This window comes from Lycium ferocissimum, chromosome 4 (genome assembly GCF_029784015.1).
Source record: "Lycium ferocissimum isolate CSIRO_LF1 chromosome 4, AGI_CSIRO_Lferr_CH_V1, whole genome shotgun sequence".
NCBI classification, from domain to species: domain Eukaryota; kingdom Viridiplantae; phylum Streptophyta; class Magnoliopsida; order Solanales; family Solanaceae; genus Lycium; species Lycium ferocissimum.
This window is the reverse complement of record NC_081345.1, coordinates 17,964,704-17,983,395: the sequence shown is the minus strand read 5'-3', so window position 1 is coordinate 17,983,395 and position 18,692 is coordinate 17,964,704. Positions and strand designations below refer to the sequence as shown.

Here is an 18,692-nt window from a genome sequence, read left to right as displayed (position 1 = left end):
TAAAGGACTTTTTGCCAAAATAATTCAAATGATACGCCATGACTTTGTATACAAGATTTTAAACTCTTTTTAAGCAAATAAACAACAAATCATGAAGTTCGAAGGTCAACCGTATTCTACGGATTCTTAATATCGGGGTGTCTAATGCCTTTCGCGAGAAATCACCAGAACCGTTACCTCGAACTCTGATTTAAAAAGGATTTATCTCTTGCTTGACTAAACTCTTTTAACTTGGTTTTCCTAATTTCCCTTAATAAAATAGTGGCGACTCTAAAAACAAATAAATCCAAAAGAGTCCACAACTTCGAATTAGTTTTTACGCCTCGCGTAAAAGTGAACCGTAACACACATTTATTTTCATTTTTCCCGTAACAAATAATTCAATTTCATCTCTTCCGCTGATCAAATTGAAGACAACTTAATTATAGAACTTTTGGCTTTGACTCGCTTTCAGTTTCTAAGAGAAAAACTTCCAGTTTGCATGGGACTGTTAGAAAAGATGAGAACAAATGATAACATTTTCATAGATTCTTGTAACCAACTAGCTATAGATCTCAAATCCATACTTTCTTTGTACATTTACATACACAATGTACAACAAAATGAATAGCAAGAAATACAATTCGTTGATTCATTAATGTGTAATTATTATTTGAGTACGTAACAATAGATGAACAACACGAACAAGTACATGATGTAATCACACACCCATATAATGATAACGAGTTTTACAATATCATCAACTTCTTTTCTTCACTCTTATGCTCTTTTCCTCAATTTAGGAATTACAAGAAGTGGATCATTCTTAAACATTGTGATATCCAATATCTCATCCATGTCAATCTGAGCTGAATCAATGTCATTTGGCAGAAACCAATCAAACTCATGGATCAAAGAAGCAACAACTAAGGGAACAAACCTGGAAGCCAGAGGTTGTCCAGCACACATTCTCCTTCCTGAACCAAATGGGATATACTCAAAATATCTCCCTATGTAATCCATTTTCGAATTGAGAAATCTTTCGGGCTTGAAGCAAGAAGGATAGTCCCAGTTCTTAGGATCCCTCGCAATTGCCCACATATTTACCATTACTTGTGTGTCTTTTGGAATTCTATAACCCATGACTTCACATGTTTGCACAGCACGGTGAGGAAGTAGCAAAGGTCCTGGAGGATGCAACCTTAATGTCTCCTTAAAACAAGCCTCCAAGTACGGTAAATTTGGCAAGTCAGATTCCCTTATAACGTTCTTACCTCCGACTACTTCTTCGAGTTCATCCTTGAGTTTTTGTAAGGCTTGTCGATTTCTTAGGAGTTCGACAAGCATCCATTCACTTGTAGCAGTTGTAGACTCTGTACCAGCTCCAAATGTTTCCTGAATGAAGGAATAGAAATTGTAACACTTGATGAGTTAGTACGCATGTATATTTTATTTTTTTAGTACTACAACCCAATGATGTATTCACTGCTAAAAAGACAGGAATTGACATTGGGCAAATTCTGTAGCTAAATAGAAAAACTCGTCGCTGATCCTATTTAATGACGGATTAGCGACAGATTATAAAAAAAATTGTTACCTATGAGTGATTTAGTGACAGATTAGCGAATAAGTTCGTAGCTAATTCCTTTTTTTTTTTTCTTTTTTTTTTATCCATCGGGCTACTTGAAGTGCAAATACGTGAAAATAGGTGAAGAGGAAAGGTGACGCACCACAAGCAATGCATCGATCTGTGTATCAGTGTAACCATTTTTAACCAAAGCATCTGCAAAATCCATAGAACCCAAAGAAGGTTGGCTGTCCCTATTTCTTCTGTCCTGTACAATTCCGGTCCAAACATCACAAATTTTATTGAACAAAACCATAAGTTTCTTATATGTTCCCTGGAAGTCCTTACTAAAAAGTCCTAAGATTGGATACAAATCTGCTAACTGCGGGGTCGCAGCCAACATTGTGTATCTGCTCGCGTCCTTTTTCATTCTTTCACCCACGCCTTTGCCTTCAAAATCAATTAAATCTGTTGAAAGAATCAAATTACCCAATGCGTTTAAAGCGGTCACAAAAACCACGTCCCTGATCTTAATCACTTGGCCTAATTGTGTTTTAGCCAAATGTTGTATCATTTCAGTGACTTTGTTCTCCCTCATACTTACCTGCAATTAAAGGTGACAAAATTAGCTCATGAAAATATGATCCACCCTACCCGCCCAAGTTTGAGCTGATAATTAGGTCAGCCCAATTCAGTCCAACTCATTTCACCATTGCCCAAATTGACCCATGAGAAATCTTGATAAAAAAGAAAGGAAAAAAAAAGGGAAAACGACATATATGGCCAGTCGGCCATAAATAATCCCACCCTCTAGCCCAAGTTTTCCCAAACCCAAAATGCATCAATTAAACTAATCTCATCCATTAGCCAAAACTTAAATAAGACAATTTTCAAATAAAAACCCAAACACAAAAATGTTTGAGGCGATTTTTATATATAATATGTGTCATTTGTGTATAAAATATGTATCGATTCACCTATACGAATGTATAGAACCGTATAAAATATGAATCACTAAGGTATGTATCATTTTTGTATATAATATATCATTTGTGTATATAATGTGTATCGACACGGTCAGAATACTGTAAGGAATAGAAAATTGTATCATTTTTGTATATAATATGTATCATTTTTGTATAAAAAGTGTACATATAATTTTACCATGTGTATATAAATTGTATCAGTCTTGTATAAAAAGTATACCATACGTATAAAAAATGTATTATAGAAACCGTATCATTGTGGTATATAATATGTATCACTATTGTATATGTTAAAAATAAATATCATATAATTATTGTATAATATGTGTATAATAAATGTATAACTAACGTATAATTTATGTATAATAAATGTATGATTAATTCCAGCATATGTATATAAAATGTATAATTCTTGTATATAAAGTGTATATATAATTCCACATATGTATATATGTTGTAGCAGCCCTTTAGTGGCGACGTTTTTGTGGCGACTTAAAAGTCTTTTTTTTTTAAGTGCCTAGGTTGTTGGGCAGGCCAGCCTTGGCATTATTTTGGGCCGACCGGCCATTTTTTGGCGGGCAATTCGCAGAATTGCCCTTCTTTTGGGGTGGTCTTTAAATTTTGCCCCTTATATTTGAAATCTTTAAATTTTGCCCTTCGGCTAAATCCTATGGGTTCCAGGTTCGAACCCCCACACAGTCAAAATTTAAAAAAAAATTCGCAAGGCAGAGTTTAAATTTCGCTATGCCCCATCAAGATACACTTGTGAAGGAATTACCAAAGTTATACGTCCGCATACTTATGCCTTATGGGTAGACTTGCATAAGTATGCCGGGCCCGGCATAACTTTGGTAATTCTTTCACAAGTTTATGCCGGGTCCGGCATAAAAGTTTGCCCATTAAAAGTATGCCCCCACCGGCATAAACTTGTTAAGGAATTACCAAACTTATGCCGGACCCGACATACTTATGCCTTATGGGCAGACTTGGCATAAGTATGCTGGGTCCGGCATAACTTTGGGAATTCCTTCACAAGTTTATGTCGGTCCGAAAGATAAAAGTTTGCCCATTAAAAGTATGCCCCCACCGGCATAAACTTGTTAAGGAATTACCAAAGTTATGCTTACCGCATACTTATGCCAAGTCTCGCCCTTAGGCATGAGTATGCGGTCCCAAGATAAATTTGGTAATTCCTTAACAAGTATATGCCAGATCGATCCAAACCTAGCCTTGTATTTTTTTTTTTTTTAATTTATGCTTGAGCGGGGGTTCGAACTCGAACCCGTGATTTCGTCGAACACTCAGAGTTGCAATGCGAAGGGCAAAAATTAAAGACCAACAATATGAGGGGCATAATTTAAAGATCACAAATATGAGGGGCAAAATTTAAAGACCACCCCAAAAGAAGGGCAATCCGCGCAAAAAAATGTTTTTTGGCATTAATTTGGGCCGACCAGACACCTAGTGGGATTAAGCCCAAACAGTAGTTAAATGTGGGATTAGTTTGGCTGAATAGACATACAATGTCCTTTTCCCAAAAAAAAATGGTTTTATTAGGTACTTAAAAACTTTAAAAGAAGAAACGCTTCGTAAGAATTGAGCGGGTTGGGTTATGACCCGCTTTTTAGTCCATTTTAGCCAACCCCAGCCGAAGTAACTATTGACCCATCCAATTATTAACTCAGCTCATTTTGACCCGCTCAAATTCATGCCATCCCGCTCATTTGACACCCTTACCTTTGATTCCAGAGCTTTTGTTGAGAAAAGCTCAGCCCTATATATTGTTCGGATACTTTTCCAATATTCATCACACTCCTCTAATAATCCAGTTGATAAATTGTGAAGTCTCGATCCCTTGACTCGAATATGACAAGCAACGTAGCGACCAGAGAGCATACGATCATTGGTTTTGAGAACTTCAGCAGCAGCTGCACGGGAAGAAGCAACAACCACGAGTCGTGTACCGAATCTTATGGACATTAAATCAGGGCCATGAGCTTGGGCTAGCTTTGCTAAAGCAGCATGAGGACGTTTTTGATCTACCTGGAATAAATTTCCTATCAATGGCCATGAGAATGGACCTGGAGGAAGTGGTAATCTATTTCTTAATGAAAATAAATACTTAAACGTGATTACAAGAAAAATATAAAGTAGAATTGGAGTGAATAAGTAATCGATCATTTCGCCTGTTTTGAGCATTATAGGATGAATTTCTGTTCTCCGTGTGTTTATCCTAACTCTGCATTTAGTAGTACCTAAGGCGGCCTCCATATATAGAGGGCTACGACTTTAATTTCTTTGCTATTTGTTGAGGTTGATCGATAACCTAAATAACATTGTTAATGTACATTGCTGACATCCTTTGATTAGGGGAACAGTTATTTCTACAATATGTTTAATTTTCGTTTGTCTTTAGTTCTTTTCCTTAAAAACTCGAACAATGTCTTATAAAACGTTGAGGACGCACAACAAAAGACTATCAAAATTCAGGGTATAATAGACGAATTCATTGGAAAGAGGATAACCATTTGCTCCACCATAAATCACTAGTCAATATAGGAGAAAAAATTAAGAATCTTATCGCAGAAGATTTGTTGTCCACGATGACATTATTCATGCATTATTTCCTTATGCAAAATATCATTAGTTTCGGACGAAGGATACGAATCTATTATCTTTTGATATACGGCTCATTTTTTAATTCTTTCGTTCATTTTCTGAGAAATCAATTTTGTTCACTTTGCCATGCCAAGACACCGTCATTTTCTGACAAGTACATTTTGATTACATTGTCGTAATTTCGGATCTCTTGATGATTATTACATGCAACATTTATCAATTGTTTAATTAGTTGTTGGTAAATATACGTAATTGGATTGTCCTTTTGTTTTAGTTAACACGTTTTAGTTTGACTTTATGAAACTAAAATCTGTTTTTCCAACAAACGCTACTGCTTTCTTCTGTTTCGGAGAACCGGAGAAGTGTATCATTTTGGCTGATCTACTCCACTTAAAATGCATCCTAATCAATTGGACAAGTGATACACGCAACTATGGATATATCACTTGGAACGAGGAAAAAATGCATAGTACAATTTACCGTTCAGCAGGGTCAGACCCTACATTAATTTGTATGAATCCTCCAAGTTTAAATCAGAGAGGTTTCTTAAATCCTCTGTCGAATTTAAGTAGTCATTTGGCCATGCGATTTGAAATCATGTTTTTATATTTCAATTTCAAATTAGCGTTTGTTAATGAAATTTGCCCAAAATTTCAACTTCAACTTCATATCATGATTTCAAATTGTTGTTTATCGAATTGTAGCAGCGGAACATTCAGTAATTGTGAAGACTTAACTTGAAAAAGACCGGATTAGAGATGAATAGAATACATTCGTACAAGATATAGAAAGAGGAGAAATTGGGCATGAATCATCTTTTCTTATTATCTTTTACATCTGATACCATTACACATATATATACTCATATTTACACTTAATACTAAATACTTTGAGTGTGTACAGTTTAGTCCCATTAGTTTCATTCTCCTACACTCCCCCTCAAACTAGGTAGGGAGTACTTGAAAAATGTTCAACATACCTAGTTTGGTCATTAGATATTCATGTTGCTTCTTGGTTAATCCTTTAGTTAGGATATCAGCTGGCTGTTCAAGAGTGGAAATGTATTCAGTGGATACCAAGCCTTGAACAATTTTTTCCCTTATAAAGTGAAAATCTATTTCTATGTGCTTTGTCCTTTCATGATATACCGGGTTGGCTGCTATTTGTAATGCAGCTTTGTTATCACAAAAGACTTTTACTGACTCTTGATTGTTGACTCCAAATTCTTTAAGTAGACCAATTAGCCATATAAGTTCAGAGATGGTAGAAGCTAAACTCCTATACTTAGACTCTGCAGAGCTTCTAGACACAGTTGTTTGTTTCTTTGATTTCCAAGTGATCAAAGAATCTCCTAGTTTGACAAGATATATAGTGACAGATCTTCTGGATATAGGACAGGATGCCCAATCAGCATCACAGTAAGCAGTCAATACAGGACTGTTCTTGCTAGTTAATAGAATTCCTTGCCCAGGCTGATTCTTTAGATACCTGATGATTCTAATAGCAGATTCCATGTGAGACTATTTAGGTTGTTGTAAAAATTGACTCAAAGTTTGTACCCTGTATGCTATATCTGGCTTGGTCATTGTAAGGTATAATAATTTCCCTATAATTCTTTGATATTTTCCTTGATCAGCTAATCTATCAGTTACTGTATTCTTTCCAGCTTTCTTTGAACAAGTTTTATCAGCTAGTCTTTCATGCTCATCATACTCCTTACTAGTCAACTTTAAGTTAGTAGCTATAGGAGTGATTGCAGGCTTAGCTGCTGATAATCTAGTTTCAGCTATTAACTCCATCACATATTTCCTTTGATGCATTAAAATTCCTTTATCAGTTCTAGCAAACTCAATACCAAGAAAGTATTTAAGTTCCCCTAGATTTTTTACCTTGAATGCTTCCTGTAACATTTCTTTTGCTTCTTTAATTAACTGTAAACTACTTCCTGTAACTAACATATCATCTACATATACAAGGATTATAGTAATTCCCCTTTCAGTTTGTTTTATGAACAAGGAGTGATCATAGTGACTTTGTTTAAACTGTGCTTTTATCAATGCTTCTATTAGTTTAGCATTCCATTGTCTTGGAGCTTGTTTAAGTCCATATAATGATTTCAAGAGTCTTCATACCATGTTCTCCCCCTGACTCTTGAAACCTTGGGGTAATTCCATGTAAATTTCATCATACAAGTCACCTTGTAAGAAAGCATTGTATGCATCCATTTGGTGTACATGCCACTGATTTATAGCTACTAAGGACAGTACAGTCCTAACTGTTTTCATTTTGACTACAGGGGAAAAGGTTTCTTGGTAATCAATTCCTTCCTTTTGGCTATATCCTTTGGCTACTAATCTAGCTTTAAATCTTTCTATTTCACCATTAGCCAAGTACTTAATTTTATATATCCATTTATAACCAATAGGTTGTTTACCTTGAGGAAGAGGGACTGTTGCCCATGTCTGATTACCTTCTAAAGCTTCTATTTCTGTCTGCATTGCTTGGACCAATCTTGGGTCTTTTATTGCTTCTGCATATGTTCTAGGTTCAGTAACACTAGACATTGCAACTAGGTACAGTTTGTACCTAGAAGATAGTCCTTAATATGACATGTTGTTTATTATAGGATAAGCTACATCTTTAGTAATGTTCAGTGATACAAAATCTTTCATCCAAGTTGGTGTTTTCTTAGGCCTACTAGATTGTCTCATAGGTTGTTCTGCAACTGAATCTGATGTAACTAGAAGTGGAGGTTGAGAATTATGTTGGTTAGTTAATGGACTTGTAGCTAATGAGTTCTCCATATAATCAGGACTGGAGACTTCATTTAGAGACATATCCATCACATTCTCCCTGATCCTTGTTGAATTATTTTGACTTGATTCTCTTAAGTTAGTACTTTGTTTATTGTACTCAGTCCCTATATGATCTCCCAGATACCACTCATTTTGTATACTGTTAGGTGCTCTACCTGTTATTGTAGAATGAGTTGTAGAAATTCCAGTTTCAAAGGGAAAGACATCCTCTCTAAATAACACATCCCTGCTTACAAAGAGGTTTCTGTCTTCCATATCATACAAAACATAGCCTTTTTGTATAGCAGAGTGTACCATCAGCACTGATATTCTAGACCTAGACAACATTTTATCAGTTTCTTGTAGTCTTTTGGCAAAGCTTAAACATCCTATTACTCTCAGATGTTCTAATTTTGGCATTTTATTACAAAGCATCTCATAAGGAGATTTATTTTTAATAACTACACTTGGCATTCCGTTTATAAGGTAGGCTGCTGTTTGTACACACAGTCCCCAAAATTTTATGGGAATTTTCCCTTGGAACCTTATGGCCCTTGTTACTTCCAGTATATGTCTATGCTTTCTTTCAGCAACTCCATTTTGTTGAGGAGTATAGACACAACTGGTTTGATGAATGATACCTAAGCTTTTAAACAGCTCATCGCATACATGATTAAGGAACTCTGTTCCATTATCTGTTCTAACACACTTAACAAAGGGTGTTAAACTGAGTTTGGACATAACTAAGGAAATATCGTATAACTACACACGCATCAGACTTCAATTTTAATAAAAACACCCAAGTCATCCTAGAGAAATCATCTACTATAGTTAAGAAAAACTTGTTTCCATCATGAGTGGCCACTTTGTATGGTCCCCATACATCCATATGTAACATATCAAACACGGCATTAGTTGTGATAGAACTTGAAGGAAATTTCTGTCTACATTGTTTTGCACAAGGACAAACAATACAGCTGCCAAGCATTTTAGTAATTGACTTTATGCTTACATGTAGCAGCTTATTCAATGAACTAGCAGATATGTGACCAAGTCTTTTGTGCCACAGTGTTATTTCAGTATTAGTAAACTGTTTACTGTTACCAGTTGGAGATTCAGAACTTGTTGTAAAGGCTACTATCCTTTTCTGCTTGTGAGATTCATTGATAAGAATGTATAGCCCATTTTCAAGCCTACCAATCTCCTTCACCCTCCCAGTGTAAAGATCCTGAAACATACAGAAATCAGGAAAGAAGGAAACAAAACAATTTAATTCTCTGGTTATTTGAGAAACAGACATGAGATTATATTAAAACTGGCGAATGTGAAACATATTTGTGAGGGTACTTCTTTTTGAAATTGTACTAGATCTAGTATGTGTTACAGTAGTAACTTCACCATTAGGCAAATGCACCATTTTAGGTGTTTTAACTTGAATAACTGAATTATCATTTAGTAAGGTCTTATCAGCTACCATGTGATTGGTAGCCCCTGTATCTATAATCCACTGTTTTAGATTATTAGACACTAATAATGCAGAATCACTCTTATTTAATAAACAGGAAATGTTGAATACTTGCAGCCACAGCTGAGAGAGCAGTATCATTCTCTGCCCCTTTACCTTTCAGAATGTTGACAATTTGCTCATATTGTCCTTTGGAGAAACCATATGGATAAGGTCCCATCTGCATTCCCTGACTTTGAATTGCCTCTGTGCTATTTGTAGGTTGAGAGTACATATTACTCTTTTGCACTTGTCCATAATTTATCATGTTAGACTGTCCTTCACCTTCAGCAATTGCATTGTAAGCGACTGACCTTCCAGTGTGATTGTTCTGATAATTGTTGGATCCTCATTGTTGTTTATAGTTATTCTCAGAACCTTGACTATACACTTTCTTCTTAGGTCTGTAGTCTTGAGGATAGCCAACCACTTTATAACACTTCTCAATTGAATGATTCTTCATTCTGCATATTTCCGATAACCCTCGGTTGTCCTTTGCTTGTTGAGGATCGTAAAGCTTCTCTTGAATTTCTGATTTCCAAAGACCTTTATGCCTTGAGTACATTGCTAATTCCACATTACTCACATTACTAGAATTATTTCCCATGTATACTGATGCTGCAGCAAGTGACTTTTTCCCCTCATCACTAGACACCATAGCATATACTTGATTTATTGTAGGCATCGGACACATTAACAGAATCTGACTTCTAGTTTGATTGTAACTCTCATTTAGACCCATTAAAAATTGGAATAGCTTCAATTTTTGTAAATGCATCACAAACTCCTTAGTCTTCTCACAGTTACAACTTGGAATGGGAATTAATACTTCAAATTCTTCCCATAAATCCTTTAACCTAGAGAAATACGCACTTACAGAGGTTGTACCTTGGGTACTAGTAGCAATTTCCTTATACACATTGAAGGTTCTAGAACCATCTATTTTGTGAAATATCTCATACAGATCAACCCAAACAGATTGTGCACAAGTTGCACACATAATTCCTCCTAGCATAGCTTTCTCTACAGATCCTAGTATCCAGGATAGAACAATAGCATTCACACGTTCCCATCTTTGCCACATGGATTCGTCAAACTTATCCTTACAACATGAACCGTCTACTAACCCTAGTTTATTTCTTCCTAGTAACGCAATACGCATCGATCTGTACGAGATTGAATAGTTTTCGATTCCAGTTAATTGAAACGATATAATTTGAATTCCACTTTGATAAGCAGGTGACAAATACAGAGGGTGATTATAATCAATATCTAACCCTATATTTGTAGATTGAGTGGAACTTGTACCTTGATCATTTTGCGTATTTTTCACATTGTTTGCAGCATTAGGCAGTGTTGAGTTCACATTGTTTGCAACATCGGGCAGTGTTGAGTTTACCAATCCTTCTCTTGTCATTGTGTTGCTCAATTTCTTGTATCTTCAATTTCTTGCAATTTCAAAACCCTAGGTTACAAATTGAAACGAACTATCACTGATCTTGGTTTATCGAATTGTAGCAGCGGAACAATCAGTAATTGTGAAGAATTAACTTGAAAAAGACCGGATTAGAGATGAACAGAATACATTCATACAAGAGAGAGAAAGAGGAGAAATTGGGCTTGAATCATCTTTTCTTATTATCTTTTACATCTGATACCATTACACATATATATACTCATATTTATACTTAATACTAAATACTTTGAGTGTGTACAGTTTAGTCCCCTTAGTTTCATTCTCCTACACAAATCCCAAATTCTTCAAAAAGTAGGATTTGGAATTCCAAAACATGATTTCAATTTTTTTAAAATGTAAAACTTAACCCATAAGTTTATATTTTGTAAAAAAAAAATTAAAAAAAAATATAAATAAAAAAAACATCAACTTACATTTACTAAAAAAAGACTCATGCTAGACGTAAAAAGATTGTCCGTACCATGAGGAAGAATTATTAAAGAATAGCTATAATTGATTTTTTTTGAAATTGGATATTTGTAAAAATTGTGTATTTGAAAGTTTATAATAACATGTAGTCACGAGCATTTATTTATAAAAGGAATATGGATCGAAATACATAATTTATTAATGTTGCGCATTAGGATATGCTGATACCTTGTTTGTGAACTATGATTTGCTCATTTTGGTAAGATTGTATAAGTGTTCGGAAGTTTTGATAGTTTTCACAATTGTGGGGTTTTCATGTTTATGAGAAAAATAAGGGCAATTCGCAAGAATGCCCTTATTTTGGGGTGATCTTTAATTTTTGCCCATTAAATTGGTGGTCTTTAATTTTTGCTCATTAGACCCCTTGGTTTCTAGTTCGAATCCCCGCTCAGTAAAAAATTTTAAAAAATAAATCGCAACGTAGAGTTTGGATTCGCAAGGCAGAGATTTTCCTGCAAAACTCTGCCTCATACCTTCAGGCAGAGTTTCAAGGTAGAGTTTTGCCTTCGGGCATACCAAAACTCTACTTTAAGGCAAAAATCTGCCTTGAGGCTTAACTTTGGCCCGAACAGGCCTAACATTGCTAGAAAACTCTGCCTTGTGAAATTATCTTTTTTTTTTTTCTTTTTTTTTACTGAGCCGGGGTTAGAATCCCAAAACCTCATGGTATTAGGCAAAAGGGATAAAAATTAAAGACCACAAATTTGAGGGGCAAAAATTAAAGACCAAAGGCATTTGAAGGGCACTCCACACAAAAAAATGAAAAAATACAACTTAACAAATCTAAATTGCATGTCCAAACAAAATTTCAACTTCAAATCAACCTAATTTGAAATCATGTCCAAACAGGCCCTAATGGATCTTACTTCGATCTCAAACCTTTTATTGTCGCAAGGAAAATGAGCCCAGCTTTCCCTATTGAGACAAGTACACAAATAGTCACCCGGATGAACATATTGACAACCGGGTAGAAACATAAAATCAATGAACATATCGCAGCCAAAAAGAACCACAAGGCACTACAACAAGGTGTTGAGGTCCATGTTCTTCAACGAATTCATAGATTTTCTCTTCACCATCTGTCTCTCATTTTCATGACAAAAAATAAAAGTCGAATATCCATGTTATAAGTTGAATATGCGTGCGCATGTATGTATTATACACTATATATACATTTCATATATATAGTGTATACAAATCACATGAATACTGAATATTTATAAATAGTGTACATGTAATTATGTACGTAGATACACTTTTCATACAATATATATGTATGAATTATATACATTTTTATCAGTACCCACCGTAGCCACTATAATCCTCCATGCCCATTTTCTGTATAATTTGTGTATAATAAATGTATACTCAGTGTGTATAATGTATACACACTACACATATTATACACTAATTACAGAATTTATAAATGAAGGAGCACCAAAAAATCGACAAATTTGACCAAAAAATATCTTCTCTGGAAGTAACCATTGTTTTTCTCCATCTTTCATCTACTCTAAGTGAAATAGGCAGACCATGAAAAGAAAAAAAAGGGGAGGAGAAAGCAGATGGAGTGGTGGTGGTCGTTAGTAGTGGTGGGTGGAAGAAGTGAGAAGATGAGAAGAGAAGGAGAAGCGTGAGAGAGAGAAAGTGAGGCGACTGAAAGAGAGGCTAGGGAGAAACAGTGGGATTTTAGGATTTGACTATAACTTGTCAATATTTTGGACCCAAAGCGTATTTCGAGTCAAATGATACAAAGCTGGGCCATTAAAACTTATGGCAGCCACACTGTGTCATTTTCCCTACATAAGTGGCCACTCCGGTGATATATTGACACATAAAATCAACGAATATATCATAGCCAAAAAGAAGCACAAAACACTATAACAAGGTTCTTAGGTCCATGTTCTTCAATGAATTCATAGATTCTCTTCAACCATCTGTAAATCATATTTTTGACCCAAAAAAAAAGAAGTTGTATTTGCATGCTATAAGTTGTATATTCACTGCATGTATGCATTATACACTATTTATACACTTCATATATATAGTGTATACAAATTGTATGAGCACTGGATGTTGAAAAATAGTGTAAATGTAATATATACAGTGAAGATACACTTTTCGTACAATATATATACTGGTTATATACATTTTTATGAGTACCCATCGTAGCCACTGTAATTCTCCACGCTCATTTTTCTGTATAATTTGTGTATAATAAATATATAAGTAATGTATACTCAGTGTATAATGTATACAACACTAATTATACACATGTTATACAGTTATTATACACTAATTACACAATGTAAAAATAATGAAGGAGCATCGAAGAACCAACAAACTTGACCAGGAAAATATTTTCCCGGCAGTGACCATTATTTTCCTCTATCTTTCATCTTCTCTAAGTGAAGGGAGATCATGAAAAGAAAAAAAAAAGGTGAGGAGAAAGCAGGTGGACTACTGGTGGTGGTCGTTGGTGGGTTATAAGAAGTGAGAAGATGGAAGAGAAGGAGAATCATGAGAGAGAGAAAGTCAGGGGGCTAAAGAGAGAGAGCAAGGGAGGGATTTTAGGGTTTAACTATAACTTGTCATTTTTTTGGATATAAAGTGTAGTTCGGGTCAAATGATACAAGCTGAGCCATTAAAATTTTGATTTGTGGCAGCCACACTGTGTCGTTTTCCCATCTTTTAATACCACTACCTGGGGACTTTTTCAAACCATGCTAGAATAGATTTCACATCTTATTGATCTAGATATGAATCATTAAACGTTGTCATCAAAACTAGAGTTGTCAAAACTAGTAAGAGCCTGATAGAACGACGTTTCACCACTGGAGATAACACTTCATTATAATATGCCTTCTCACTTTGTAAAACCTTTAGCCACTAAACTCATCTTGAATCAAATGTTTCATACCCCAGACTGCCCTCCTTTCTATTGAAGATTCATTTACAACTTAATACATGTTGTTCCTTTGGCAATAAGCAAGCTTCCATATTTGATTTTTTGGACATTCAATATCTTCACTCATAGCGCCAATCCGTTAATATGCTTCTGAAGTAGAAATAACCTATTGATATTCTTAGACTCAAGTATGTCAATGGCCTTCGTAACTGACAAAGAAATTTCCACAAAGTTTGCATATCCAAGAAGATTCTCATTAACTACGTTTGTGATGATCTAATCACTCTCTGCGTGTTGCAATGGTACGGTATACGATTGTTGTTACCCTGGTGCGTCTCATTAGTTATCATATCTTGATCAAGATTTTACACCTTTTCTAATACTTCTGAACTATTTAGTTGAGACATAATTTCTAGCTCCACATAGTTGCTGATACCACAATTCCCTCCATTTATCCAATTTGATGTGAAGTACACCCCTTAGTATGACAGTATGAACTATGAACATAATTAAAATGGCTACAAATATCAAATCAAGTATCACTAACATATGTTTGTAGCTTACCTCTCAATCTTGATTTTTCTCTCCCAAAGAAAAATAAATGCATTGCTGCACTAAGTACAACCTATACAAATTCTAACATGATTAATTAAAAAGACCAAAAAAAAAAAAAAAATTATGCCAATATACCTTTCGTTTATGTATAATTTAATATATCTGGTTGTGCGTACAAGTATGATTCTGATATGCTATTCAGTATTTTCTTATATATTAAATACAACAAAAAAAAAAAAGTTGAAATTTATACCAACCATGGTGAAGATCCAATTATCGAAAATTCAGAGGTGGCAAAATCATCCAATGAGACCATAATTTGCCAACCCCCTCCCAAGTTTGGGCTGGTTGTTGACCCACCATTTGTTAGGTCAGCCCATCAAATTTGGGATGATATCTAGCCCAAATCTATTCATGGAAAATTTTGTCAAAATATTTTCAAACATACTTTCTTTTTAGGGAAAAAGACACAAATGGCCATCCGGGTTAAACTATTGACACCCGATGGCTCAAGAATCTTAAAAGTCATTTTTTAGCCTTTTCAAAATAATTTCATTTTCTAGCCATTTTTCAACTAATTCCAGCATATGTATATAAACTGTATCATTATTGTATATGTATCACTACTGTATATGTATAGAAAATGTATCATACGTATAGAAATTGTATCATTATCGTATAGAATATGTATCACTACTGCATATGTATAGAAAAAATGTATCACACGTATAGAAACTGTATTATTATCGTATAGAATATGTGTCCCTAAAGTATAGGTATAGAAAATATGTCATTGTTGTATAATTTGTGTCTAATAAATGTATAATTAACGTATAATTTCTGTTTAATAAATGTATACTTATTAATTATACACATTTTGTACATGTTTTGGGATATTTCTTGAAGGCTCAATTAACGTATACTTACTAAATATACACATACTTTTGGGATACTTCTTGAAAGCTCAATTAACGTATACTTACTAATTATACACATATTTTGGGATAATTTTTTGAAGGCTCAAGAATTTTTTCGTTGATCTTTAGTGGCGACTTTTATAGCTAACGATTTTGTGACGACTTTTCGATCTTTAGTGGAGACTAAAGTCACCACAAATAGTCCTGTTCTTTTTTGTAGAGAACCTTTTGGTGATGACCTCGATCCTTTGTGCCAACTACAATCGCCTCAAAAAGTCTGATTTTTTTTTTGTGGTGAATGAGCTGGGCGGCTAGCGCTTGGCATTACATTGGGCCGAACGGCCAACTCAGAGTATTAAGCCCAAAATGGGGCCTTTTTTAGCCTTTTTCTTTTGCTGGTGGCCTCTCAATGTCCTTTTCCCTTTTTTAGAAAAAAAAATTGATATGTTTTATATAGCCATAATAAAGAAAAATAATAATTTTATTAGGTAATAAAAAATTATAACGAACAAATAAAGCAATTAAAACTTAGTAAGAGTTGTTTTTGGTTTTGGTGTGGGGGGTGGCGGGGGGGGGGGGGGGGGGGTGAGGATTTTATGGGACAACTACGTATATATACATCTTGAGAAGAAATATTTACGAAACGTGACGATAGTTTTATATTTACAAAATATAACATTACAAACCCTATACAAAACATGTTTTTTTATAAAATAAATAAATAAATATTTTTTTTTGCTCAAAAATTTATGTATGAAAGTTGTATGAAATGTGTATATCTCGCTCAAGGCTTAAAAAGTTTGCTCAAAATTTAGTGTATGAAAAGTGAAACGGTATGAAAAATGTATGAAATGTGTATATCTCGTTCAAGGCTTAAAAAAATCCGCTCAAAATTGTGTGTATGAAAACAGTATGAAATTTGTATCTCGCTCAAGTCTTAAAATTTCGCTCACATGTTCGTGTATAAAGTTCATGTTAGATTTCTGTAAAATTAATACAACTACAACAACATTTTATATAACTTTGATACAACATTCAAGACTTAAAATAATCGCTCAATTTTTTGTGTATGAAATGTGTATATCTTGCTCAAAGGTTAAAACGTTCGCTCAAATTTTATGTATGAAGAACGTGCGAAATGTGTATATCTCGATCAAGACTTAAACATTACGCTCAAATTTGTATGTATGAGAATGCTATGAAATGTGTATATCTCGCTCAAGACTTAGAATTTCATTCACATTCTTCGTATATAAAGTTCATATTAGATTTCTAGAAAATTAATACAACTACAACAACATTGTAACAACTTTCATACAATATTCAAGGCTTAAAGTTTTCACACACAATTTTGTGTATGAAAATTATATTAAAAATTTCGCTCACACATACACATTTCATACAGATTTCATACACAAAAATTTGAGGTATTTTTTAAGCCTTTGAGCAAAAAAAAAAAAATTGTTTTAAACATATATTTTCTGAAAAAAAAATAAAAAAACGAAAAATATATGAAAATCCGTCATGTTTCGTAATATATCGTTATGTTTTGCAAATAAGAAAAACTATCTATATATTTTGTAATAAAGAATCTTAAGTAGGTACCCTATGTAATTTTCCCAATTTTAAAGCTCTTTTTAGCCCAAATAACTTTTGGGTGAATCACCGCCTATTTATTAACTCAGCTCATTTTTATCTGCCTAAATTCAACCCGACCCACCTATTTGTCACCTATCGAAATTCACGTACCAAATTATGCCAACATCTAGAACATGGACCGGTACTTTGAAATTGGAACACATATATCAAAACCATTTTGGGGAACTCGTGAATGTCGCAGTTTAATTATTTGCTAGAGAAGGCGATACTGCGGCCAAATTGATCCCACAGTTTTAGGTACTAGCCACTAAGTAGTATTGGGTGCCCAAGCAATGTCACTTTAGCATATTGGGAACTGGGAGCTGTTGGTTTCTCTGTTGTGGTGAGATATTGTTGGCTAATCATTTTCTTGCACTATATAGATGATATATATATATATGGTAGAATTAGCTATACTGAGTACAGATAATCATGCCTCCCTTGCCATGTGATAATGTATGAGGGTGAGAGGTAACTTCACGAGTACGTATATATACTAATATAAACACACACATTGAGACATCCTATATTTACATAGATTCACACTTGTTATAAACTCTAGGATTTAACTTATATGCACAAATAATGTAAATAATTTTTATGTGATTTCATATTATTTTTATTTTTAATTTATGTATAAGACTAGTCATTATCTTATGATCAGTTTATCATCAAGTAATGTTTCAAAAGATTTATTTGTCATTACGTAATAAGTGATGTGATTATATAAATATTTTCTTATATTGTCAATGAATGGAGCTTAACCTCAATCTTAATTAAGTTCACATCTAACTCATGTAACAATGCATCACTTAAATTACCCACCGGTTTTGTTTTTCTTCAAGGTGTTAATGCATATTTTGATGAATCTATCGGATTGTTTGGAATGACACTGAAGCGTCCAAAGGAAGATATAGCAGACTTATTTAAGTAGTTACTGGTATTATACTTGTGAAATAAATGTTTGGCCAAGCTTTAAAAATCATTTTATTTTAAACAGTATTTTTTTTCAAAAGTATTTTTGTCGAAAAACATTGTGTTTGACAAATTAATTTAAAAAGTATTTTTGAGCCACAATTAGTGTTTGACCAAGCTCTGAAAAATTGCTTTTGCTACTCCCCATAATTATTTATTTTCTCCCACAAGCTTGACCAAACACATTACTTGTTTTAAAATAAGCATTTATTGAAAAAAAAAAAATTGAAAAAAAATTAAGTTAGGCCAAACAGGCTATTAATAAGCGAGTTGAGTTTATCACAAAGAGTTATTTTTGCTCTTA

The 18,692-nt window shown here is 34.1% G+C and overlaps 1 protein-coding gene across 1 annotated transcript; it reads right to left on the bottom strand.

Moving 5' to 3' along the window:
- Positions 1–488: 488 nt before the first annotated feature.
- On the bottom strand, positions 489–4,818 carry LOC132051670 (probable (S)-N-methylcoclaurine 3'-hydroxylase isozyme 2). Its single transcript, XM_059442838.1, has 3 exons — positions 4,270–4,818; positions 1,710–2,150; positions 489–1,374 (listed from the first exon to the last, which is right to left on the bottom strand). The coding sequence occupies exons 1-3, from the start codon at positions 4,801–4,803 to the stop codon at positions 760–762; spliced, it is 1,590 nt and encodes a 529-aa protein (XP_059298821.1). The 5' UTR covers positions 4,804–4,818; the 3' UTR covers positions 489–759.
- Positions 4,819–18,692: the final 13,874 nt, after the last annotated feature.